Source organism: Sorex araneus, chromosome 6 (assembly GCF_027595985.1).
Source record: "Sorex araneus isolate mSorAra2 chromosome 6, mSorAra2.pri, whole genome shotgun sequence".
Classification (NCBI taxonomy): domain Eukaryota; kingdom Metazoa; phylum Chordata; class Mammalia; order Eulipotyphla; family Soricidae; genus Sorex; species Sorex araneus.
The window spans coordinates 89,744,449-89,770,802 of NC_073307.1; the positions used below are offsets into that span (position 1 = coordinate 89,744,449).

The window sequence follows — 26,354 nt, forward strand, 5'->3', positions numbered from 1 at the left end:
GCCTCTGGGATCATGCTCATGCAGCAGCGGAAAGGCCAAAGTCAGGCTTTATAATTATCAGAAGTTTCCTGGCCCCCTCTGCCCAACCACTCCCTCCACCCTCTACAGTTACCCAAAGATAACCCTTGCAACATTCTAGATGTTTCTTCAGATATTGACCATATTCCTAAATCGTATGTGCATGCTGGTAGTTTGGGAAGGTGTGATCAAACAACTTATCTTGAAACGTGTTTTACTAAAATTCATTTTGATTTTGATTAGCCTACATCCCATTAAACACCCTATTTGCCTGTATTCACAACCACATCCTTTTTCTACTTTCTACCTTCGTAACCATGTACAAAGTCGTCCTGACTTTTTCACTTGCAAAAAAGAAAATGATTCAATGCCTATCACCTTTTGATTTTTCTTGTACATATAAATTATTGTGCAAAACTTCTGAAAGTTTGGGAGCCAAAGCAATAGTACAGCCGCTCAAGTGTTTGCTTTGCATATGGATGAGCCAGATTCAATCCCCAGCATCCCATATGGTCCCCCAAACCGTCAGTCAGGATTGATCCCTAAACTGACCCAGGAGTAAGCCCTGAGTATAGGCAGATGTAGCTCAAAAAACAAACAAAAAAATTAAAATTAAACCTGTGAATTCGGGCTTACTTTGCAATGCTACCTTCAGTTGAATCTATTTATACATTGATGCAAATAAATGCTTCCTTTCTCAAGGTTTCTTCTGAGAGCCAGACATGCATGCATCCTTTTGTTTGACACTTGCAATGCTATTATAATCTCTACATACGCAGCAAATAAGTCTCATAGATGGTAGCTGTAGGTTGACTAGAGCAGTGATTAGGCATTTAGAAACCCCAAGACATCTTCAAGTTTTTATTCACTTTTTTTTTTTCTTTTTGGGTCACACCTGGCAATGCACAGGGGTTACTCCTGGCTCTGCACTCAGGAATTATCCCTGGCGGTGCTCAGGGGACCATATGGGATGCTGGGAATCGAACCCGGGTCTGCAGCGTGCAAGGCAAACGCCCTACCCGCTGTGCTATCGCTCCAGCCCCAACATCTTCAAGTTTTTAGATACAAATTCCAAATTGCTGGGGCTAGTGCATAGGATATTTGGGGAGGTGGTTATGGCCGATTTACAAAGCTCCAATGTCGGCATTTGGGTTTAATCCCTGGAAGTCACACCCCTGGGAGAGGTTTCTAAGTACCTGTGATTCCCCAGCCCCACCCCTAGCCCCAAACAAACAAGAAAGAGACATTCTTGGCATTTCTAGATTCTTTTGGAGATTTCCTTTTACTTACTTTGAAAAAAGGACTGGAGCGATAGCACAGTGGGTAGGGTGTTTGCCTTGCACGCAGCTGACCTAGGTTCGGTTCCTCCCTCTCAGAGAGCCCGGAAGCTACCGAGAGTATCCCGCCCGCACAGCAGAGCCTGGCAAGCTCCCGGTGGCGTATTTGATATGCCAAAAACAGTAACAACAAGTCTCACAATGGAGATGTCACTGGTGCCTGCTCGAGCAAATCAATGAGCAACGGGGCAACAGTGCTACAGTGCTACCTTGAAAATTATGCTAAGGAAACTCCTGTGATTGAAATGCCCCCACAAGGGGTAAGGCCTTAGATGCTGCCGCCATATTTCCATTTTCCCACCACATGTGGTCTCTTGAGCACTGCTGGGAGCACTCCTGAGCATTCCCAGCACCAGGAGTGGCCCCCTGAGCACTTCTGGATGAGGAACACCCCACACCACCATCTCCCAAAAAGAACAATTTGAGACCGACACCGATAAAACTAGAAACGTTCTTTTTTTTTTTTATTAAGAAAGCATGCAAAAAAACAACAAGTTGTGAGACCATACGCCCCCTTTTCCCAACCTTGCACCGAAGCATTGTGGGTGGCATGAACGACTCACCGAACCAGAAACATGGGGGTGGGGGGTGCAAGAGAGGAAGGCGAGGATGGGGGGGGCGGATCTAGACCAAACCATTGCTTCGTCTGTCCCTCCCTCCCGTCGGCAGTGCACGGCTGCAGTTCTGCACACATCACCCAATACGACCACAATGACTATTCCGCATGCCCAGTGGTGCTGGACCAACAAGAGAGAGGGAAAAAAAAAAAGTAGTATATTCTTTCCATGTCATGGACGGGCAGGGAAACTGAGGCCCACAGGGGATTGGGTGGTTTGGCCCTGCACCGTTTTAGCAAAGCAGTTTAGTGGAAGGGAAGCCCCGATCCCAGGAGGCTGGAGGGCCACGCTCCAGTGCTAGCCTCGGGCTTCCGTTAGCTGGCTGAGCCCACCCCCCCACACACACAGCCGCCGCCCCCTCCCCCACTTCTTAATGAGACTGGTTTTCAGAAGACACAGCTGACTCCTCAACAGGGCACTCCAACTGTCTGAGTGCGTCTACTCTTACAAGTCCCGGTAGGCATCGGAGTAGAAAAGGGGTGTAGAAAAGGGGGGTGATCGTTTTTTTTTTTTTTGAAAAAGCGGGGAGGGAGAAGGGACGTCTTGAGGAGAATGGACAGGAAGTGGCAGGTCATAAGGGCCAGCGGCTGGAAGGATTCAGGGATGAGCTGCCCCAGGCTGGGGACACCGGGCAGAAGCATCTCACCCCACGGGAGAAAAACTCTCCTTTCCCCAAAGGAAAATATCAATGAAGACATCGCTCTACCAGCTGCTGCCGTCAACACAACGGGAGGTGGGGGTGCACTGCTCACGCCCCGCGCCCCCACACCACTCCCTGCCAAAGAACTTGGGAGAAATAAAGTGCACTATACTGAACCGCCCTTTCTTGCCCCTTGGCTTTCGCCTCTCTGGGCTTCTGACTTCGACCCACTTTCCTAGGTGACCCCCCCTGCCATGAAGAAAGGACACAGGTGAAGAAGGAGTGGGGGGAGGATTAAAAAAACAAAAACAAAAAAAACTCGGGAGAAAAAGCTGGAGAGGGGAAAGCAAGGGGTGAAGAATCGGCCCAGAAGGCGGGAAACGGGGCAATGCAGAGAAGGCGGGAAGGCGGGAAGAGACTGAGATGGGGGCCTTGCTCGTCCCAGACATTTCTCTCGAGGGCCGTCTGCCCTTCCCTCCCGTAACCAGCCCTCCCCGGTGCACAGACAAGATACAGCAGGTGCTTTGCAGCAAGAAACCAGGGCTGGTCGGTTCGCGTCCCTCTCTGTCCCTCCGACCTCACGGAACTCTTCTCTCTGGAGCAAGATACCGCCCCCCGCCGACTGCCTTCGCCCTTCCGAGCCCCCTCGCTGTCAAAGCTCCGGCCCCGGTGAGCTGGATCCTCAGGGAAAGCATCTCTGAGCCTCGGTGCTAAGAGCTACGGGCCGGCACCTCCCCACCCCAGGCCGGAGCCAGCTGCCCTTCCTCTCCGATCTGCCAGGGCTGGTTCTCCAGACTCCCACCCCCGGACCTTGGGATGTGCTGAAACTTCAGAGGGATGATGGCTTGCGTTTCCTTCTTGAGAATCCCAGGAAACAGAGGAAGATCATTGGGGTAGGGGGGAAGGGTGGGAGGTGCGGGGGATACGGATCCACCAGCCAGAGGAGGTCCGAGTCCATCCTCGCTGAATGGGAAGAGGAAATGGAAAGGAACCGGAGCGGCGAGGCGGAGTTACAGCTCGCTTCCGGAGGAAAGGATGTTTCCGAAAGACGGGAGGTGGCAAGGTGCCGGCAGCAGGGATGGAGGGCCTAGGCTTGTCCCTAGCCACTGCCTGGCTGGGTGTGGCTTTGGTGGCCCCCAAGCACCACTGGGAGTGGCCCCCCCACCTCGAAAAACAAAGCGTAAACATCAACAACTTTTTTCAAAAGCCCAAATGGTTCCGGGAACCAGTGCTCAAGAGCCACGAGCCTCCCGGCCGCAGAAGCGGAGTCCCGGGTGGTGGCGGAGGTGACAGTGACGGGGGGGGGGGGCGACCAACCCAGTGACCAACTGACAGGGAGCGGAGCAAGGCCGGCAAGGAAGCAACCGATGGAAGTGGATTCACCGGAGGGTGGTTAAGCAAACACCCCGATTTGGGGCTGCCTTTGTGCTCCCTTGACAGTGCTCCCCGGGAGCCAAGCCTCTTCCTCCAGGAGGCATTTCCTGTAACTCTGGGTGCCACCGGCTTCACCTCCCACTGGGGAGTGAGGATGGACAAAAACCAAGCCCGGGAGTGCTGTGGTTGAGGTGAAGGATGAAATTAGCACCATTGAGGAGACACCCGCAATCCCGTGGCCACCAAGTTGGGTCGGGCTGGGCCAGGCGGCCTTCTCCGGCCCGGCCCACCACAGACACAGACGGCGCCCGGGAAACCGTGTAGGGATAACGGCAAGAGGAGCGATCGGATTCTCCAAGGGCAGCGTGAAACTCTTCTGGGGAGCAAGTCTGGTGCCCCCACCAGGTAGCCAGATGCTATGACCCGAGCACAGGGGCGATGGAGCCCGGCCCCGGGCACGGGGACTGTATCCACCCAATAAGAAGAAGAATATAACAATGATAAAGAGTCACAATGAGGGGCTGGAGCGATAGCACAGCGGGGAGGGCGTTTGCCTTGCATGTGGCTGACCCGGGTTCGATTCCCGGCATCCCATAGGGTCCCCTGAGCACCGCCAGGAGTGATTCCTGAGTGCAGAGCCAGGAGGAACCCCTGAGCATCGATGGGTGTGACCCCAAAAAGAAAAAAAAAAAAGAGTCACAATGAGGGGCTGGAGCGACAGCACAGCGGGGAGGGCGTTTGCCTTGCACGTGGCTGACCCGGGTTCGATTCCCGGCATCCCATAGAGTCCCCCACTGAGCACCGCCAGGAGTGATTCCTAAGTGCAGAGCCAGGAGGAACCCCTGAGCATCGCTGTGGGTGTGACCCCAAAAAGCAAAACAAAAAAAAAAGTAACAATGAAAGAATGAGTGGGGGTCGGGGCCGAGAGAGAAGAGGAAGGCTGAGGCGGAGGGGAGGGTTATTATCTTCGGCAGCATCTCGCGGTGGTTTCTCTGACAGAGAAAGGAACACAGAGGAGAGAGATCTATATACAGCCCGGAGGGAGGGCCCGGCCGGGCCCCGCGCTCGCGCCCATGCCCCGCGCCTGCGCCACACTAAGTGATCAAGTCCCAGTCGAAGTCGTCGGGGATCTCCTCGTTGGCCCCAGGAGGGGGCGCCGGCGGCCGAGGGACCATGTGGTGGGCTGTGGGGAGGAAGAGAGGGAGAGAGCGTTAGGCAGTGCCCCCCCCCCCCCCGCCCTGACTGGCCCGGGTATCTGGGTGCGGGCTGCCCACAGTGGGGACATCTCGGACCCGGGCCCGAAGGGGACCAGCCCTGGGGGTCGGGGGAGGGAGGCCTGGCCAGGCTGCCCTGACGGACACCGGTAGCTCGCACCCAGAACATGGAGAATGTTCTAGCAAACGGCCCCGAGGTTCCGGAAGTGGTATCTGGGTGACAGGGACGGGGATACCAGGACCTGGAGTCAGGGGACACGGCCCAGATGGAAGCACCGGCCGCCAGTCACCCACGTGACTCACAGCTGGAGGGTCTGAGCATCTGGCGGGACTGAGGGTGACTCGGGATTCCCCCCCCTCAGGGTAGTTCACACATAGACACAGATGCCCGTCATGAGAGTGATCCACAGGGTCTGTCCCCTCGCTACACACACACACACACACACACACACACACACATACACAGACTCACACAGACACACAAAACACTTGCCATAAGAGACAGTCAGTAGGGGCTGTCCCATTACTACACACACATCATGACAAATAGTCAATGGGATCTGTCCCTCACCACACTCTCTCTTACTTTCTCTTTCTTTCCTTCTCTCTCTTTCTCCCTCTCTCTCTCTCTCTCTCTGTCTCACACACACACACACACACACACACCACCTTCCATAAGAGATAGTCAGTAGGTCAACAGAGTCTATCCCCTTACTACACACACACACGTCATGACAGTCAAAGGGGTCTGTCTCCTCACCACTCATACACTCTCTCTCTCTCTCTCTCTCTCTCTCTCTCTCTCTCTCTCTCTCTCTCACACACACACACACACACACACTCACACACCTGCCATAAGAGATGGTCAGTAGGGACTGAAGCAACAGTACAGTGTGGAGGGAGTTTACCTTGCGTGTGGCTGACCCGGTTTCAATCCCTAGCATATCCCATAAAGTCCCCCGAGCACCGCCAGGAGTAATTCCTGAGTGCAGAACCTGAGCACTGCCGGGTGTGACCCACTGTCAGTCACTGTCAGTCATCCCGTCGTTCATCAATGTGCTCGAGCGGGCACCAGTCACGTCTCCATGGTGAGACTTGTTGTGACTGTGTTTGGCATATCGAATACGCCACCGGGAGCTTGCCAGGCTCTGCCATGCGGGCGGGATACTCTCGGTAGCTTGCCGGGCTCTCCAAGAAGGATGAAGGAACCGAACCCGGGTCAGCTGCATGCAAGGCAAATGCCCTACCGCTGTGCTATCACTCCAGCCCAGATGTGACCCCCCCCCCAAAAAAAAATCTGTTTTAAGAGATGGTCAGTAGGCAGTAGGGTCTGTAATTCCACCTTACTACACACGTCACGATAGATGGTCAATGGGGTCTGTCCCCTCACCACTCACACACACACACACACACACACACACACACACACACACACACACACACACACATACACCAGATGGTCAACGGGGTCTTTCCTCTTTCCTCTCATCACACACACACACACACACACACACACACACACACACACACACACACACACAACCAGCCACGAGAGATGGTCAGTAGGGTCTATCTCCTCACCACGCATGCACACATGCGCACACACATGCACGCATGCGCACGCACGCACGCACCCTTCTGTGAGCCCGAGCTGATGCCTGCCCTGAGACCAGAGGTCCAGCTCCAGGAGGGCGGACGGGGCAGCAGGCAGGCGGGGCAGCAAAGTTCCCTTCACTGGCGTGCGGCTATCTCTCATCTCGCCCCCAAACGAGACTCCCTGTCTCCGCTGCTGTCCCCTGCACGCACGCACGCACGCACGCACCGCTGCTCTGAGAGTCTCCAGGACACCCCGCCCCACCCCGCCCTGGCCCCCCGTGCAGGCCCCGAGCCCCCCCAAGGCCGGCACACCACACCGACGACGCCTCAGCACGGCAGAGGGGGAAGCGGCTCCGGAGCCTCACCTGGCCGGCTGTATCCCGCGGAGTCCGGGGCGGGGAGCGGGTACATCGGTGACGGGCCGGGGTAGAGGTGAGGGGCCTGTGGGTGCCCGTAAGAGTTCACTGCCAAGACAAGACAAGATGCGCTGGGGCGGGGCCCTTACACGCAGCCCAGCCGGGTCGGTGGAGGGAAGGGGCCCTCCCCCTCCCCCTCCGAGTCACCGGGATCCCCCCTGCAGCGGCCGCAGAAACCACGGTCACTCTCTGCCCTCAGCACTTAAGGGAAATGGGCACTAAGCTGCCGGACTCGGGGCAACACCGCGGAGAGGGAAAGGATGACACAGGTCTTTAAAATACTCATGGGGGCTGGAGCGATAGCACAGCGGGGAGGGCGTTTGCCTTGCACGCGGCCGACCTGGTTCGATTCCCAGCATCCCATATGGTCCCTTGAGCACCGCCAGGAGTAACTCCTGAGTGCAGAGGTAGGAATAACCCCTGTACATCGCTAGGTGTGACCCCCCCAAAAAAAAATACTCATGGGGGCTGGAGGGTAGCACAGCGGGGAGGGCGTTTGCCTTGCACGCGGCCGACCGAGGTCTAATTCCCAGCATCCCATAGGGTCCCCCGAACACCACCAGGAGTCATTCCTGAGCGCATGAGCCAGGAGGAACCCCTGTGCATCGCCAGGTATGACCCTGTCACTGTCACTGTCATCCCGTTGCTCATCGATTTGTTCGAGCGGGCACCAGTAACATCTCCCATTGTGAGACTTATTGTTACTGTTTTTGGCATATCCAATACGCCACAGGGAGCTTGCCAGGCTCTGCCGTGCGGGCGGGATACTCTCGGTAGCTTGCTGGGCTCTCCGAGAGGGACGAAGGAACCAAACACAGGTCGGCCGCGTGAAAAGCGAATGCCCTACCCACTATGCTATCGCTCCAGCCCAGGGTATGACCCAAAAAGCAAAATAAATAAAATAAATAAATAAATAAAATAAAATAAAATACTCACATAAAATAAATAAAATAAAATAAAATAAATAAAATAAAATAGAATCTTCCCCCAGCACGGAGGCACATGCTTTGCTTGCGGGAGCCCTGGGTCTGTTCCTGGCATCACGGGGGGGTGGGGTGGCCGCTGGGCACATCCAGGAGTGGACACATTGCCCCCGATCCCAAACCCCAAGTACCACCACCAGGTAGCCGGGGGCTACTTCAAACAAAACCAGAAAGACCTGATCAGGGAGAAATAGTACAGGGCCGAGTCCTGGCTCTGCACTCAGGAATTAATTAGTCCTGGGGATGCTCGGGGGACCCCGGGAGGTGGCGGGGATCGAACCTGGGTCGGCCGAATGGAAGGCCAGGACCGGGCCCGCCGAACTAGGGCTCCTGCCCCTAGTTTGGCACTTTCAGTCCAGGGTTTCACGGAGCCCCTGGTGGCCTCCAAGACGACCTCGCTCCACTCTGACAGGGCCCATCTCCCCTCCCCCCAGCCCTACCTCCCTCACTGCTCCGCTACCTTGGTTCATGGGGGTCTCCTGCTTGCCGCTGGTGAGGGCACAGGAGTCAGCGATCCGGGCGGGGGCTGGCGGCCGGTGGGAGGCCCCCTGCGGGGGCACGTGGCCAGTCTGAGTGAGGAAGTGGTTGAGGGAGTCACACAGGTTGGCGATGTGATGGGGGTCGAGGCTCCAGTTCTTCTGCTCCGCCTGCCGCAGGCTCTCCATCAGGTCTGTGCAGAGAAGCCGGAAGGTTGGCAGCGTACAAGGCCTTGGGCCCCGGAACTACCTCTCCTGCTGGCGATTTCTCTCATTTTCTCTGCTCTCTTGGCTCTTCTACTAAGCCCCATCTCTGGATGAATCTTGAAACCAAAATAAAACTGGGGGAGGGGGTGTTCTGGGGCCACACCCCAGGTGCTCGGGGCTGACTCCTGGCTCTGTGTCCGGGGATTGCTCCTGGTGGTTGCTTTGGGGACCAGATGGGCTGGACCGGAGGAATGAAACCCAGGGCAGCCGCGTGCAAGTCAAGCACACACACCCCCTCCCCACTGTCCTAGCTCTCTGGCCCCTGAAACAAAACTTCAAACCAGACAGAATGTTGGTATACAACATCCGATCATAATCTCAGGCCTAGCTAGGCCTGGATGTAAACGTCGTTTTCTGTTACTGTTACTTTAACTGACTTTGATACTGTTTCCGTTGGCTAAGTTAATTTGCATATTCTGCCTATGTGGCTGAATAGCATTGGTTAGTACATCAACCTACTTAATAAAAGGGGGTTGAACAGGCTGCTTTCCGGCTGGTCATAACACAAAAACCGCCAGAGACAGTCATGTGATCCTCCCCAAAAATGTGTATTTCTTCTGCAAGTGAAATGCCTCGGACTGTCAAGTAAAACTGCAACATTGTTGCAACACAGGAAAACAAGATGACTGAGTGAATGGGCTGTGACCGCACAGTCAGGAAGTGGCACCGGAATGATAAAATCAAGGTCCGGGGTTGGAGAGATAACACGAGGGCATGGAATACTGGCCTGGCGCACCATCTGCCCGCCCGGGTGTGACCCCCAAGCCCCAGCTGGGGTGATCTCCTGAGGGCAGAGCCAGGAGAGAGCCCGGGGGACTGCCCGGGGGTGGCCCAACCCCTTTGCCTCATGAAAATCATCATTACATGGAAATAAAACAACAGCCCAGGGTTTCTGGGCTGCTGCCACACAGCTGGTGCGGGTGACCCGCTGTCACCGGTCATGAAGGCCAAGTCAAAATCCATCCGAGAAGAGCATCAGCCGTTCTCCCGCGCCCTCCAAAGTCCCCCTTGCCCGCACATACCCGAGAACTGGGACTGCTCGATGCTGGACCAGTTGAGCCGGTTGACCATCTTGAAGCTCTCCTTTAGGGAGTCGATGTTGGAGCACCAGTCGGGAGGAAAGGCTGGAAGGGAGGAGGGCGGGGCTCAGCGGGCTTCGGTCCACAGAAGCCGGGCTCCCCGCATCCATGCACTCTCAGCATCCACGCGGAACGGATAGGTGCAGGACCCCGCGGCGCGCAGAGGATGTGCGGGACCCGAGGCACACCGAGTCTGCGCGAACCCACTGCGCACCAAGATTTTGGGGATCGGCTGTGCGCGCAGAAGCTGCCGGAAAGAACCTGGGGGAGGCAATGTGCGCAGAGCCGGTGGGAATCAGTGCGCACCTAGAGTTTGGGTATCCGCTGCGCGCAGACTGCGGGACCCGCTGCGGGTAGAAACTGAAGGACCCCATCGATAGCACAGCGGGAAGGGCGTTTGCCTGGCACGCAGCCGAGCCGGGTTTGGTCCCTGGCATCGCATAGGGTCCCCTGAGCACTGCTAGGAGTTATTCCTGCGTGCAGAGCCAGGAGGAACCCCTGTGCATCGCTGGGTGTGACCCTGCGGTACCCCACTGCGGGTGGCGACTGCGGGATCCCACTGAGGGTGGACACTTCGGGAATCCACTGCGGGTGGACACTCTGGGACCCCACTGCCGATGGACACTGCGGGAATCCACTGCGTGTGGACACTGCGGGACCCGACTGGAGGTGGACACTGCGGGAGGGACGGACCCCACTGCGGGTGGACACTGCGGGAATCCACTGCGGGTGGACACTGTGGGACCCGCTGCGCACAGAGGCTGCGGGAGCCCCACTGTCGTAGTGACTGCGGCGACCCGCTGCAGTGTCCTTCCCAGGTCCCTGTGCCCTGGGCGGCCACTCTGGGCCACAGGTACCAGCCGGCGCGGACTTCCAAGCGCGCGTCCGAGAATTCTCGAGATAACCCAGTTCCGAAGCACCCAGAAGGTCCCGCCCTCGCGGCTGCTGTCCCCGGAGGTCCCTCCCGGGGCTCACCGAAGCCTGGGCTGTTGATGGGCGCTTGGCCCGGGGCCTGCGGCGGGGGCGCGTGGTGCTGCTGAGGGTGGTAGCCTGCGTGCTGCAGGGGCGGCGGGTGCATGGCCATCACGGGGGGCGGCCCGTAGCCCTCGGCCCCCGCGGGCTTTCCGCCGGGCGGGGGACAACCGTCCGGGCTGGGGGTGTGCAGTGCGGGAGCGCCCCCGACGGCCGAGGGGCCCTGAGTGGGCGCGGACGGCGGCGGCTGCGCGGGCTGGGGCGGGGGCTGCTGGGGAGGCGGCGGCTGCTGGGGCGGCGGCTGCTGTTGGTACATGTAGTAGTTGCTGGAGGGCGGCATGTCCCCCAGGAGCGACGAAAAGCCTGCGGGGAGAGAAAGCGGGCCGGTGACTTGCATTTTCCTTGGTCGCTTCTCTCTCCTACTTTATTTCTCACGTGCATGCATCTTTTCCCCCACCCGGGGTTTCTGGGTGACGCTTTGCGGAGTTCAGGGGTTCCTCCTCTCCCTGCGGTCAGGAATCAGTTCATGGTGGGGCTGGGAGGGTCCACATGGGATGCCGGGAAACTGAACATGAGCTGCCTACGGGTGCATGCACACACATTTAAAGGCAGGTTTTCAGAAACTGTGACAAAGGTAGGGCTAGAGTGATAGCACAGAGGGTAGGCGTTTGCCTTCCATGCGGCCGACCCTGGTTCGATTCCTCTGCCCCTCTCGGAGAGTCTGGCAAGCTACCAGAGTATTGTGCCTGCACGGCAAAGCCTGGCAAGCTCCCCGTGGCGTATTCAATATGCCAAAATCAGTAACAACAAGTCTCACCATGAAGACGTTACTGGTGCCCACTCGAACAAATCAATGAGCAATGGGATGACAGTGACAGTGACAGTGATGACAAAGGTACCAGGGACATATAGGGCTGGAGAACAGGAGATCCAGGGTCAATCCCATTCTCCCCACCTGTGTAACATTCGGTACTTTTTGTTTTGGGGTTTATTTTTGGAGGGTTTTTAAATTTTGCTTTTTGGGTCACCCCCAACAATGCACAGGGGTTACTCCTGGCTCTGCACTCAGGAATTACTCCTGGCGGTGCTCAGGGGACCCTATGGGATGCTGGGGATCAAACCCAGGTTGGCTGCATGCAAGGCAAATGCCCCATTCATTGTACTATCACTTCAGCCCAGGTTTTTTGTTTGTTTGTTTGTTTTGGGGGGGAGGGTCACACCCATCAATGCTCAGGGGTTACTCTTGGCTCTTGGTCCAGAATTATTCCTGGCAGTGCTGGGGGGGGACCCTATGGGATGCTGCAGATAGAACCCGAGTCCCGAACCTGGGTCAGCCGCATGCAAGGCAAAAGCCCTACCCACTGTATTTCTGCTCCTACCCCTCATGTGTAGCCTTTGAAGACAAATCCCTAATCTAATCAAATTGGATTTGCTTTTTTGTTTTTCCTCTTTCGGTTCGTGGGTCACTCCTGGCCCTGTGCTCAGGGATCTCTCCTGGCTGGGCTCGGGAGACCATATATGGTGCTGGGGATCGAACCCTGTACAGGTGCATGCAAAGGCTATGGCTCGAGCCCAAATTGGAAATTTTGAACCAGCTAGATTTCAAAAAATTACTACGGACAAACTTGACATAATAAATACTTTCTATTGCTCGGGCCAGGGAGACAGCACAAAGGGCTGGAGAGCAGACTGGCATGACAGAGCCCTTGGTTTCCTACTGGGCATGGCATGGTGCCCAATAACCACCGGCGTGGGAGATGTGAGAGTCACTGAGTTTAGGGCTGGAGCAATAGCACAGCGGGGAGGGCGTTTGCCTTGCATGCGGCCAACCGGCCGACCGGGGTTCGATTCCCAGCATCCCATAGGGTCCCCTGACCACCGCCAGGAGTAATTCCTGAGTGCAGAGCCAGGAGGAAGCCCTGTGCCCCTGTGTATCTCTGGGTGTGACCCAAAAAGCAAAAAGCAAAAAAAAAGACACTGAGTTTATCTATGGCATCACACAGCCCTGAGCATGCCGGGATGTGGTCCTAGAGCACCAAAACCCCAACCCCCTCAAAAAAAAAATAAAAATAAAAACACCACCACCAAACACAAATCAAGAAAAATCAAAAACACACTCAAATCACAAAATGTGAGTATGGGCAGGATATGAGCTGCTCTTAAAGGAAGCCTTATTGATTTTTTTTGGGGGGTCACACCCGGCAATGCACAGGGCTCACTCCTGGCTCTGCACTCAGGAATTACCCCTAGTGTTGCTCAGGGGACCATATGGGATGCTGGGGATTGAACCCGGGTCGGCTGCATGCAAGGCAAATGCCCTCCCCGCTGTGCTATTGCTCCAGCCCCGAAGCCTTATTGATTTTAAGAGCAGAGATTTCAAGAAATGGAAAGCCGTGATCATTGAGAATTTCTTGGGCATGACCACCCCAGCTCAGGGGTGGGGGAGGGGATGTAAAGGGAATAGGGAGGGGCAAGGGGAGGGGAGGGGGGCATTCCTCTCTTTTACTCTCCAGGTTGTTTTTCTCCTCTTCTTAAATAAAGCTCTTTCACTTCACAAAAATAAAATAATGCCTACTGAAATAGTATTTACATAATAACATGTCTGGGAATTGCACTAAGGGGGGAAAAAAATAGCTGGGTGGTAAAGGAAGCCAGCTTAAAATACTGGTGACTGTGAAGGCTGGAGGGAGAAAATATGAATGCCTATTATATGATTTTCTCTGTTTTTTCCATGGTTGAGCTGTTTTTCCTTAAACACACACACACACACACACACACACATACACACACACATACACACACACAAGCTAAAAATAAAAATATGAGGCCAGAGAGATAGTACAGCAAGTAGGGCATTTGCCTTGCACACAGCCCACCCAGCTTCTATCCCCGGCATCCCATAAGGTCCCCTAAGCCCTGCCAGGAGTAATTCCTGAGGACAGAACCAGGAGTAACTCCTGAGTCCTGCCAAATGTCTGGCTCCAAAACAAAACAAGAAAATTAAACTACATATATGATTCTCGCGGCAAAACTGCAAAATGCCAGCAAAATGCCAGCTTCTGAGAGTGCCGCTGCTGCCCCCTAGTGGCCACCCTCTAAATGACTTGCCTGCAGCCATAACAATCACAGTTCTTTCTTCTAGAAGTGGAGGGCACCTCCAACTCTCTGAAGCCAGTAGACCCGCCTGCCTCTCACAGGTGGACTCCGAAGCATGCAGGGGCACAGAGCACTCCTGTGCAAGCATCAGGCCATGAGTTTCACACCCCGGGGTCCCACAGGCACTGGCGGGTCCCACAAGAGATTTCTGGCTGCACTTCACCCAGAAAAGGCATGCAAGGAGCCAGAGCGACAGTATAGAGGGGAAGGAGTTTGCTTTGCATGCAGCCGACCCAAGTTTGATTTCCGGCACACCATAGGGTCCCCCAAACACCACCAGGCCTAATTCCTGAGTGCAGAACCACTGAGCATTGCCAGCTGTGACCCAAAAACCAAAAAAGAAGGGGAAAAAGGAAATGGCAGGCAGGTATCACACAAAGGGGTGTGACCCCCCCCACACACACAACGCCCCAGTAAGCAGCTAAAAAGGTGTGGGTGTGGGGCTGGAGCGATAGCACAGCGGGGAGGGCGTTTGCCTTGCACGCAGCCGACCCGGGGTTCTATTCCCAGCATCCCATACGGTCCCCTGAGCACCACCAGGGGTAATTCCTGAGTGCAGAGCCAGGAGGAACCCCTGAGCATCGCCGGGTGTGACCCAAAAAGCAAAAAAAAAAAAAAGGTGTGAGTATGCCATACAGGACATGTCATCTCCGGCATGCACCAGAACCCACAAAACTCAGGCTGAGGGTGGGGACGTGCCCTAACCCCACGCCACGGGCACATGTGCAAGGTCCACAACTAGGGCTGCTGCAAGCACAGCAGCCAAGTGTGCGAGCACTGGGCCACGGGGCACCGTCCACCCTGCAGAGCACTCGCCAGGCCAGCACGGTACCCCAAACACAAAGGGGGGCAGGGCAGGGGGGAGGACAGAGAGACAGGACAGCAGGTCAGGCGTGAGCTTTGCACACGGCCGAGCCAAATTCAATCTGCAGGATCCCAGATGGTGGCCCAGCCTGGCCAGGAGTGACCTCTGAGCAGCACGGGGGTGACCCAAGAACAGTAACAAGGCAAATCAAAAAAAAAAAAAAAAGGATGGGGGTGCTGGAGCAATAGCACAGCAGGGAGGGCGTTTGCCTTGCACACGGCCGAGCTGGGTTTGAATCCCAGCATCCCATATGGTCTCCCGAGCACCACCAGGAGTGATTCCTGAGTGCAGAGCCAGGAGTAACCCCTGTGCATCGCCGGGTGTGACCCAAAAACCAAAAAAAAAAAAAAAAAAAAAGGGATGGGGCAGGGGGAGGGATTTGTTTTGTTTTGTTTTGTTTGGGGGCCATACCTGCCGATGCTCAGGCACTACTCCTGGCTCTGTGCTCAGGGATCACTCCTGGGGGTGCTCAGGGAACCATATGGGGTGCCAGGGATGGAACCTAGCTTGGCAAAGTTCAAGGCCAGCTGTACTACGGCTCCGGCCCCAATGAGGAGGCGGGTGGTTAGTTATTAAAAAACAAGGACAATGGGGCTGGAGTTATAGTACAGCGGGGAGGGCATTTGCTTTGCATGCAGCTGATCGGGGTTCGATCCCTGGTTTCCCATATGGTCCCCTGAGCACTACCAGGAGTGCAGAGCCAGGAGTAACCCTTGAGCATCACTGGACGTAACCCAAAAAGCCAACAATAATAGTCACTGTCACTGTCATCCCGTTGCTCATCGATTTGCTCCAGCGGGCACCAATCACGTCTTCCTTGTGAGACTTGTTACTATTTTTGGCATATCTGATATGCCACGGGGAGCTTGCCAGGCTCTGCCGTGCAGGCGAGATACTCTGGGTAGCTTGCTGGGCTCTCCGAGAGGGACAGAGGAATCGAACCCGGGTCGGCCACATGCAAGGCAAACACCCTACCCACTGTGCTAAATCGCTCCAGCCCGATAATAATAAACACGTGCAGTTCCTGACGTGCTCAACTCCAGTGAGCTCAGGGTCACATCACGCACCATGTGGCCAGCGACTCACCTCTCCGTGGGTGCCAGGCGGAGGAAGGGGAAGCAGAGGGTGGCCCTGCAGGGGCCCGCCCAGCCGACTCACCGTGCTGAGAGGAAGAGGAGGAGGAAGACTTCTCCAGCATGGACTTGTAGAGGTTGCGGAAGGACCAGCTCAGGTCCTGAAAGTTGATCTCTGAGTAGGAGAATTTGAAGTCCTGGTTGGCGCTGTAGAGGGGCGGCGGCCCCTCCGCGCTGTCTCGGCCCGGAGCCCCTGCCGGCACGGCACCGCCGCTGTCCACGGACGCCGAGCTCTGGAAAACGAAGGGGGAACACTCGACCCGACTCGGCGCCAGGGGGCCTGCGCCCGCCCCGGCCCATCCTTCGCCCTCCTCCCTCTGTCCCGAGAGGGAGCACCACGAACTCTTCTTCTCATCCTTTCTCTCTTTTATTTTCTCCAGGGGGCGGGTGGAGGGAAGAGTGGAGGGAGGGTATCCACACCAGTGATGCTCAGGCGCTACTCCTGATTCTGTGCTCAGGACTGACCCCGAGCAGTGCTTGGCGGACCATATGAGGTGCCAGGAATTGAACCAGAGTCAGCCAGGTGCTAAGTGAGCACTTTTTTTTTGTGGGTCACACCCAGCAATGTTCAGGGGTTACTCCTGGCTCTGCATTCAGGAATCACCACTGGCGGTACTCAGGGAACCCTATGGGATGCTGGGAATCGAACCCGAGTCAGATGCATGCAAGGCAAACGCCCTCCCCGCTGTGCTATCGCTCCAGCCCCTAAGTGAGCACTTTAACCCCTATACTCTCTCTCAGTCACTCATCTATTCTTTTTTTTTTTCTTTTGACAGGGAGGAGGGGGGAACCATACACCCAGCAGTGCTCAGGGCTTACTCCTGGCTCTGTGCTCAGGGATCACTCCTGGCGGGTTCGGAGGACACGTGGACTGGTACCAGGGATCGACCACTGATCGGCCGCATGCAAGGCAGACGCTGAATTACCTCTTGCCCCCGCCACTGAAGGGGGGGTTGTTGGCTCAGAGGAGCACTGGGGCTGCCCCAGGCTGAGTGCTCGGGGATCACTCCTGGCGGTGCCAGCTGTCGGGCCCGCGTCTCCCGCATGCAGAGGACATGGCCCGGCCCTGGACCACCCCCTCTCAGGGAACCACCTGACCTTCTGTCGTACCACTTTTTTCTCCTGATCTTTTTGTTTTGTTTTGTTTCGGGGCCATACCGAGTTACACTCAGGGCTTACTCCCAGCTCTGCACTCGGGAATCATTCTTGGCAGTGCTTGGCAGATGATGGCACAGTGTGAACCCAGATGGTCCCTGACACGGCATGAGCCTTACCCGCTGCAGTGCCTCCCCGGCGCCTCTGATCTTTCCTAAACTTCTGTTCTGTTCTCTATTTTTCTCTCTCTCCCTCTCTTTCCCTCTCCCTTTCTCTCTTCCTCTCTCTCTCATACACACTTCCTTTCGGCTTTTTGGGGTCACACCCAGCGATGCCCAGGGGTTCCTCCTGGCTCTGCACTCAGGAATTACTCCTGGCAGTGCTTGGGGGACCATATGGGATGCTGGGGATTGAACCCGGGTCAGCCACGTGCAAGGCGAACGCCCTCCCCGCTGTGCTATCGCTCCGGCCCTTCTCACTCTCTTAGATAGTGGATCTCTCCTCTCTTTTGCTTTCCCCTTTCATTTCTCAAACTACCTACTGTAGGAGAGATAAAACACCTATGAATTGATCCCTCCAGCCATCCACTCACATGGTCGTTCCCCAATTCCTCCGCTCACCCACCCCTTCCTCCATGTATCCATCCATCCGCTCATCCGTTTCTCCATCTAAACATCCATCCCTGCTCCCACTCCTCTGCCTATCCATCCACTCATCCCCCCGCATCCATCCCTTACCCCTCTCTGCTCGTCATCCCTTCCTCTCTCCGCCCGTCAACTGCCATGCGCGCACCCCCTCATCCCTCCCTCGCTCTCTCATCCATCCATTCATATTCCCCTCCCCCCCACGAACCCCTGCCCTCTCCCACTCTCCCTCCCTCCAGCCCCTCCCTCCAACTTCCACTGGACGCTGAATTCCCTACCTGGCTGTAGCTGGTGATGGAGGCGGGGCTCTGAAGCCCCATCTGAGGGTTCCCCTCGGGGGGCAGTGCGGCTTCTCCACCCCCGGGAACGCCTCCCCGCGGGCTCTTGCTCGCCTCCTGCTCCGGTGAGTCTTGGGAGAGCTGAGGTTTGGCAAAGAAGAGCAACCTTGTCAGCGGAAGTGAAGCATCCGCCCGACTCCCAGGCTGCCCCCGGCTGCAGCTGAAACCCCCTTGGGGTGTTTGTGGGGTCCAAGAGGGGAGAGACAAGCCACAGGCCAGGCTGAGAAAGAGACTCCGGGGACCGGAGCCATCGTCCAGCAGGGAGGGTGTTGGCCTCACGCACGGCCGACCCGGGTTTGACCCTTGGCACCCCCTGATGGTCCCCGAGCCTGCCAGGAGTGATCCCGGAGCACCGAGCCCGGAGTCAGCCCTGAGCACCGCCAGGTGTGGCCCAAAACAAAACAAACAAATGCAAACAGCAGCTCCCTGGGGGCGTCTCCCGGAGGGGGTCTTACGTCATCGTCAGGAGGGTGTCTTCTCTTCCGGGAGATGTCCGGGCACGTGTCGATGGTCCAATATGAGCCCTGCAAGAACCACAGAAAACAGACCTTGGACCCGAGAACCCGCACCTTTGCAAACTGGAGGTGGAAAATGTTCACGTAAACCGGTTACGTGAATGATTTTTAAAATAATAATAATAATAATAGTAATAGTAATAATAATAATAATAATAATAATAACAGCACCACACAGTAGCACTGTCGTCCCATTGCTCATCGATTTGCTCGAGCGGGCACCAGTAACGTCTCCATGGTGAGACTTGTTGTTACTGTTTTTAGCATATCAAAAATGCCACGGGGAGGGGCTGGAGAGATAGATAGCACAGCGGGTAGGGCATTTGCCTTGCATGTGGCCGACCCGGGTTCGATTCCCGGCATCCCATAGGGTCCCCCGAGCACTGCCAGGAGTCATTCCTGAGCATCGCTGGGTGTGCCCCCTCCCGCAAAAAAAAGAAAAGAAAAATGTCCTTCATAATAAAGGTTATGAAGTCAGGCTGGAGACACCTTGGGGGGGTGGGGGGGGCACGGGGCTTGCCTCGCTTACAGGGCCCCCACGGTCCCCGTATGGTCCTCCCGGTGCTACAGACGATCCTCTCTGAGCAATAGGGGTCGCTCCTGGGCACAGAGCCAGGAAGAGCCCTGGAGCCCACCCCCGCTGCCCGGTGTGCCACTGCAGAGCGCCCCGTGCATGAGGGGCAGGTCTCGAGGTGGCTGAGTCATCAGCCTCGCTCTGTTTTGAGGACTTGGCCAACTCCCTTCGTCACCCGGCCCGGTGAGCACCAGGAGCGAGCTCTTCTCTTGCGGGGAAAGTGAGGCTAACGACAAGGAGGCTGCTCCCCCGACGCCAAGGATTTCCTCCTCACTTGGGCGCTCCTCCCTCCCCGCCCCTCCAAGCCCGCAGCCGTGGCTCTTACCTTGCCCGGGTCGTCCCGAGGCCTCGGCACCTTCCGGAAACACTTGTTGAGAGAAAGGTTGTGCCGAATCGAATTCTGGGGGACCAGAGAAGTCAATTAGAACTGAGTGTGGGGCCAAGCGGGAGGATTTTCCACGCGCACACACGTACACACAAGCATACACACACTCGCGCGCGCACACGCACACACCTCATGCACACACATGCACACATCACATGCACACACATTCACACACGTGCACACGCACACACCACATGCACATGCACTCACACACATGCACACACACATACACACACATGCACAAACTCTCACACACACACCACATGCACATGCACTCACACACATGCACACACACATACACACACATGCACAAACTCTCTCTCTCTCTCTCTCTCTCTCTCACACACACACACACACACACACACACACAGGGAAGTGCCAGTCTCTGGAGAAACCCAACACCTCTCTCTACCTAGGAGGAACCACCCAGCAGACGGCCGGGGAGGGGGCGCACACAGGCCGGAGCATGTCCCCTGAGCCCTTCCAGGAGCGGGCTCTGAAGCACTCAGCCCTTGCAGCACCTCTGGGTGGGGCTTAAACCCGTCCCCCAAGAAAAGCAAAGGAAGTCAAGAAACAGGGGCTAGGAAACAGCGACAGTGGTTTCTCCTTACCCAAGGAAGATGCATTTTTTTAAAATTTATTTATTTATTTTGCTTTTTGGGTCACACCCGGCGATGCACAGGGGTTAACCCTGGCTCTGCACTCAGGAATTACTCCTGGCAGTGCTCAGGGGACCCTATAGGATGCTGAGGATCGAACCCAGGCCAGCTGCATGCGAGGCAAACACCCTACCCGCTGAGTTATCGCTCCGACCTGGAAGATACATTCTTTTTTTGTTTTTGGGAGACCATACCTGGCTCTGCTCAGGACTCACTCCTGGCTCTGTGCACAGGGCTCACTCCTAGCGGGCCATATGAGGTACCAGGGATTGAACTCTAGTCAGCGCATGCAAGGCAAGTATCCCAGCAGTATACAAGGTAGGAAGATACACGCTAAGACCCCCCAGAAGACTGCAAAGCCCTATATAGACTATTGTTTTTTTAACTATACACATACATATACCGATGATAAAGTTGAATATCTAAATTAGGAACAGTAAGAGGTTACGAATAATAACAACACAATAAGGCAATTATAACTCTGTGCCCATAATGAAAATTATGCAAATGCCAGAGAGTTTGCACAGGGAAGAAAGACAGTAGACTTCTTTTTTTGTGGCTGATCCCGGTTTAAATCTATTGCCCCCACATATGGTTCCCCCAAACACTGCCTGAGGTCACCCCTGAGCAAAAGACAGGAAGAACCCCTAGCACTGGGGGTGTGGCCCCAAGGTTCAAAAAGAGGTAAATTTTATATGAACTTACTCACACCCACCTATATTGCAAATCATACTGCCCAAAAGAGAGAAAGGGAAGGGGAGAAAGGGAGAGGAGAGACAGAGAGACAGACAGGGAGAGAGAGAGAGTGGGAGAGAGAAAGAGAGAGAGGGAAAGAGAGAGAGAGAGAGAGAGAGAGAGAGAGAGAGAGAGAGAGAGAGAGAGAGAGCGCCAGCCACAGACCACAGAGAGGGGGTGGGGGTGGCAGGAGGGAAACTGGGGACATTGGCGTGGGAAATGCACACTGGTGAAGGGAAGGGTGTTGAAACATTGTATGACTGAAACCCCATCATGAGCAACTTTGTAACTGTGCATCTCACTGATTCAATTGAAAAAGAAAATAAAATAAATAAAGCACAGAAATAAACATACTCCCCACCTCTTGCTTTCCCCCTCCCTTCAAAAACCATCTTATGTATCTTTGGACTGAGGTTAGCCATGGGTTGCTAAAGCCATGAAAATATACACCTAGAATGGGGGTAGGGGGGAAATAGACGGAGACTTCTATCATTTTGTTTACCACCTGCCCCTGAGAAGTGGATCCTAGAAGGTTCCCTTCCTTCTATCCCCCCAACAAACGGAGCAACTGTATCAGATTCCCCGGCTGCCCTGTGCCACCAATTCATTCTATGTGGCAAAGAATAAAATTGTGGGGGCTGGAGCGATAGCACAGCGGGGAGGGCGTTTGCCTTGCACGCAGCCGACCCGGGTTCGAGTCCCAGCATCCCATAGGGTTCCCTGCGCACCTCCAGAAGTAATTCCTGAGTGCAGAGCCAGGAGTGACCCCTGTGCATCGCTGGGTGTGACCCAAAAAGCAATAAATAAATAAATAAATAAATAAATAAATAAATAAATAAATAAATAAATAGATAAAATTTTGCAGGGGAAACAAAATAAAAATTAGGAGTGAAATAAACTAACGTTAGGGGGGGAGAGGGGAGGGGTTAAAGGGGAAAGCAATGTTACTGTCTCCATGGGGTGGGGTGGGGTGGGGTGGGGTGGGGTGGGCGGGGCGGGGGGGGCTGGGGCAGCGCTGGCGGGCACTGACTGGCCAAGGACACAGGAAAACCTTTCACCCGTCTCCAGCTGCTCCTCGGGCTCCCGCGTCAGAGGGGGACTGAGAGAGCGAGCGGAGGAGGCCAAGTGCCCCCCTGGCCCCAGCAGCAACTTGGCACGGGCGCTTCCGCTCTTTGGAAACTTCTGGAACATGTCGCCCGGCGCTCCGCCCCCGGGATGCGGGCTGCCAGAGGCCGCCTTTTCTCCCCTTTATCTGCGGCCAAGCCACTTAACCTCTCGTGACTCGCCCGCGGGACAAGCCGTGAGGGCCGGAGGGCCGGGACGGTCTCGGGGTCGGGCCCCTCCGCCCGAGATGGGGACTGCGCGCAGGGCAGCTCGCTCTGGCCGGGCACGGCGCCCGCCTCTGGGCAGGCAGGATGCCCGCCAGGCCCTGCCCGGTGGCAGGGGCAGAACTACCCGCGAAATGAATGAACTGCCTTCTGGGGTGACGAGTCCCCCACAACACCCCTGAGGCCAGGCTTGGGGGCCGGGCACCCCTGGAGTTTCCCGGACAGACTTTTAGAAAAGAGACTCAAGGGTGAGTCCCTTTAGCGTTATCATGTTATCCTTGTGGAGACCCCAACCGTCGCTCCATGTATTCACATCTTGGGCCGAGAACAAGCCATGTATTATGGGCGTTTTTCACTCAGTGGTGAGTTTTACAAACCACCACTAACCTGTGGCCAACCTTCTTTTATTTAATTATTTATTTTTGGCTTTTTGGGTCACACCCGGCAATGCTCAGGGATTACTTCTGGCTCTGCACTCAGGAATCACCCCTGGCGGTGTTCGGGGGACCCTATGGAATGCTGGGAATCGAACCCGGGTCGGCCGCGTGCAAGGAAAACGCCCTCCCCGCTGTGCTATCGCTCCAGCCCCAAGGCCACCCTTTCTTGACTGTGATTGATATCTGTCCTCTGTCCCCCAATATCCTAGCAGGGATTTAACGAGCGTGAAATTAATGCAACGCATTTATATAGCACAGCGGGTAGGGCCTTGCACACGGCCGACCCATGTTCAATTCCTCCATTCCTCTCGGAAGCTACCGAGAGTATCCCGCCCGCACGGCAGAGCCTGGCAAGCTCCTCGTGGCATATTCAATATGCCAAAAATAGGAACAAGTCTCAAAATGGAGACGTTACTGGTGCCCGCTTGAGCAAATTGATGAGCAATGGGATGACAGTGATACAGTGAAAATAATCACGAGGGTCCCGAGCAATTGTACGGCGGGTAGGCAGTTTGCTTGCCTCACATGTGGCCGACCCAGATTCCATCCACATCATTCCATATGGTCCCCAGAGCCCAAGTAGGAGGGATCCCTGAGCACAGAGTTATGAGTTAGCCCTTGAGCACCATTGGTTGGGCCCCCAAAGCAAAACAATTCAACTGCATTTTTTAAAAAATCACGTAAGGGGGGCTGGAGTGATAGTACAGCAGGTAGGGCATTTGCCTTGCACACAGCCGACCCGGGTTCGATCCCCAGCATCCCATACGGTCCCCTGAGCACCGCCAGGGGTAATTCCTGAATGAAGAGCCAGGAGGAACCCCTGAGCATCACCAGGTGTGACCCAAAAAGCAAAAACAAAAATCATGTAAGGGGGGCCAGAGTGAAAGCACAGCGGGTAGGGCGTTTGCCTTGCATGTGGCCAACCTGGGTTTGATTCCCAGCATCCCATAGGGTCCCCCGAGCACCGTCAGGAGAAATTCCTGAGGGCAAAACCAGGAGTAACTCTTGAACATCACTGGGCTGGGTGTGACCCAAAAAGAAAAAAAAAATGAAAATAGCACTGTCTATAGCACTGACATCCCGTTGTTCATCGATTTGCTCAAGCGGGCACCAGGAACGTCTCCATGGTGAGACTTGTTGTTACTGTTCTTGGCATATCGTAGCTTGCCAGACTCTGCTGTGCGGGCAGGATACTCTCGGTAGCTTGCCGGGCTCTCCGAGAGGGACAGAGGAATCGAACCTGGGTCAGCCGCATGCAAGGCCAATGCCCTACACGTTGAAATGAAAAGAATAATAATAAATAAGGGGCTGGAGCAATAGTACAGCGGGTGGGGCGTTTGCCTTGCACGCGGCCAACCCGAGTTCGAATCCCAGCATCCCATATGGTCCCCCGAGCACCGCCAGGGGTGATTCCTGAGTGCAGAGCCAGGAGTAACCCCTGAGCATCGCCGGGTGTGACCCAAAAAGCAAAAAAAAAAAAGAAGAAGAAGAAGAGAGGAGAGAGAGTTGTGCAGAGGCTGGCGGGAGCGCGGCCCCAGGCCCGGGAGGCGCTCACCTTCCAGCCGATGCCGGCGTTCTTGTAGTAGGGGAAGTTATCGCAGATCCAGCGGTAGATCTCGCTCAGCGTCATCTTCTTGCCCGGGGAGGAGTTGATGGCGTAGGTGATGAGGGTGGCGTAGCTGTAGCGGGGTTTGCCGTCCTGGTGCACCGCCGCCTCATCTTTGCTCAGCGTGGCGTTGGGGTCTGTCGGGGAGCCTGGGGGGCACTTGCGGCTGCCCCCGGGGGGCCCGGCCTGCGAGGCGCTCCCGAGCTTCTCGATGGTGGCGCGCAGCGTGAGCTGGGGGAGCCAGTCGATGGAGGTCAGGCTGCTCTCCAGGTCCGAGGCCATGGTGCCCCTGGGCTCTGCGGAGACAGGAGGAAAGCGGAGGGCCTTAGTGACCGGCGGGGACGAGGCCCACCCCTGAGTGGGCAGCAGTTTCCACGGTAACTGCCCGGAACGGCCTCGCTCCGGGGAAGCCCCCAACTATGTCTTTCGTGGACCCCCAAATAGTCTATTGGTTGCCAGTCATCTGCCAGGTAATGCACTGGTACCTAGCCCATCTCCATGTCAGACAAGGCCTTCCTGCGGGCCTCAAGGAGGCGGCGGGAGGGAGAGTACAGCGGGCAGGGCACAGGGCCGACCTGGGCTCAATCCTCGGCCTGCAAAGAGTAAGCCCTAAGGGGCTGGAGCAATAGCACAGCAGGTAAGGCATTTGCCTTGCACGCGGCCGACCCGGGTTCGATTCCCAGCATCCCATATGGTCCCCTGAGCACCGCCAGGGGTGATTCCTGAGTGCATGAGCCAGGAGTAACCCCTGTGCATCTCCGGGTGTGACCCAAACACCCCCCCCCCAAAAAAAGAGTAAGTCCTAAGTGCACGGCCAGGAGGTACGTGGCCGAGTATGACCTCCCCCAGAAGCAAAACAGAGAACAGGAAAAAGAGTCATCTAACCAGCAGCCAGCCGGACCAGTCGCTCAGCCCTCGTTACCGAGAGCGCACAGCATAAGACCTCAAAACTCTGTAGCAGGGCTGGAGCCATAGCACAGCGGGGAAGGCATTTGCCTTGCACGCAGCCAACCCAGGTTCGATTCCCAGCATTCCATATGCTTCCCTCAGCACCACCAGGGGTAGTTCCTGAGTGCAGAGCCAGTAGTAACCCCTGTGCATCGCCAGGTGTGACCCAAAAAGCAAAAAAGAAAAAAAAAAGAGAAAAAACTCTGTAGCAACAAGAGGCGGCGGTGTAGTACGGCAGGTAGGACGCTTGCTGTACACATGGACATTTGGTCTCCTGGACGGCACCAAGAGTGATTCCAGAGCACAAAGCCAGAAGTAAGCCCAAGCCCAACACACTGCTGAGTGTCGCCAAAAAGGGGAAATATATATATATATATATATATATATATATATATAAAATCATATATATAATCACGCTGCCTAAAAATACATATAGGGGCCAGCATTATAGTACAGTGGGTAGGGCACTTGCCTTGTGTGCAGCTGACCCAGGTTCAATCCCTGGCATCCATATGGTCCCCAAGCCTGCCAGAAGTGATTCCTGAATGCAGAGTCCATTGTGGCCAGAATTACCCCCCAAAACACACACACACACACACACACACACACACACACACGAATATGTATTTTTAAATAAAGCCAAGCTGGTGCGAGAGAGACAGTGCAGCAGGTAAGGAGCCTGCCCTGCACACAGCTGACCAGGCTTGATCCCCCGCCCCCTGCCTGGTCCCCAGGCCACGTCAGGAGTGATCTCTGGGCCCAGAGCTGAGCACAAGGCCTGAGCACCCACTGGGCATGGACCCCAGAAGAAAAACATAAATAAATACATTTAATTCCATTTTTAGAAAGCGAAACATTCTGGTGCCCGAGGGAAAGACTGAGAGGGCCGAGCACAGGCTTTGGAGGCTTCGGGCCTGAGTCCGGGCCCTCGTCAGGCCAGTGGGGGG

The 26,354-nt window shown here is 55.7% G+C and overlaps 1 protein-coding gene across 1 annotated transcript in view; it reads right to left on the reverse strand.

The window, feature by feature from the left end:
* Positions 1-1,798: 1,798 nt before the first annotated feature.
* Positions 1,799-26,354, reverse strand: part of FOXJ2 (forkhead box J2) — a 34,070-nt gene continuing 9,514 nt past the window's right edge. Inside the window, exons 2-11 of the mRNA XM_055141692.1 lie at positions 24,409-24,755; positions 19,635-19,709; positions 18,676-18,744; positions 18,161-18,301; positions 16,169-16,376; positions 10,993-11,352; positions 9,961-10,062; positions 8,656-8,865; positions 7,162-7,260; positions 1,799-5,169 (exon numbers count right to left, since the gene is read on the reverse strand). Coding sequence (XP_054997667.1) covers positions 5,081-5,169; positions 7,162-7,260; positions 8,656-8,865; positions 9,961-10,062; positions 10,993-11,352; positions 16,169-16,376; positions 18,161-18,301; positions 18,676-18,744; positions 19,635-19,709; positions 24,409-24,741 — 1,686 coding nt within the window. The 5' untranslated portion in view covers positions 24,742-24,755 and the 3' untranslated portion in view covers positions 1,799-5,080. The remainder of the gene's footprint in view (positions 5,170-7,161; positions 7,261-8,655; positions 8,866-9,960; positions 10,063-10,992; positions 11,353-16,168; positions 16,377-18,160; positions 18,302-18,675; positions 18,745-19,634; positions 19,710-24,408; positions 24,756-26,354) is intronic.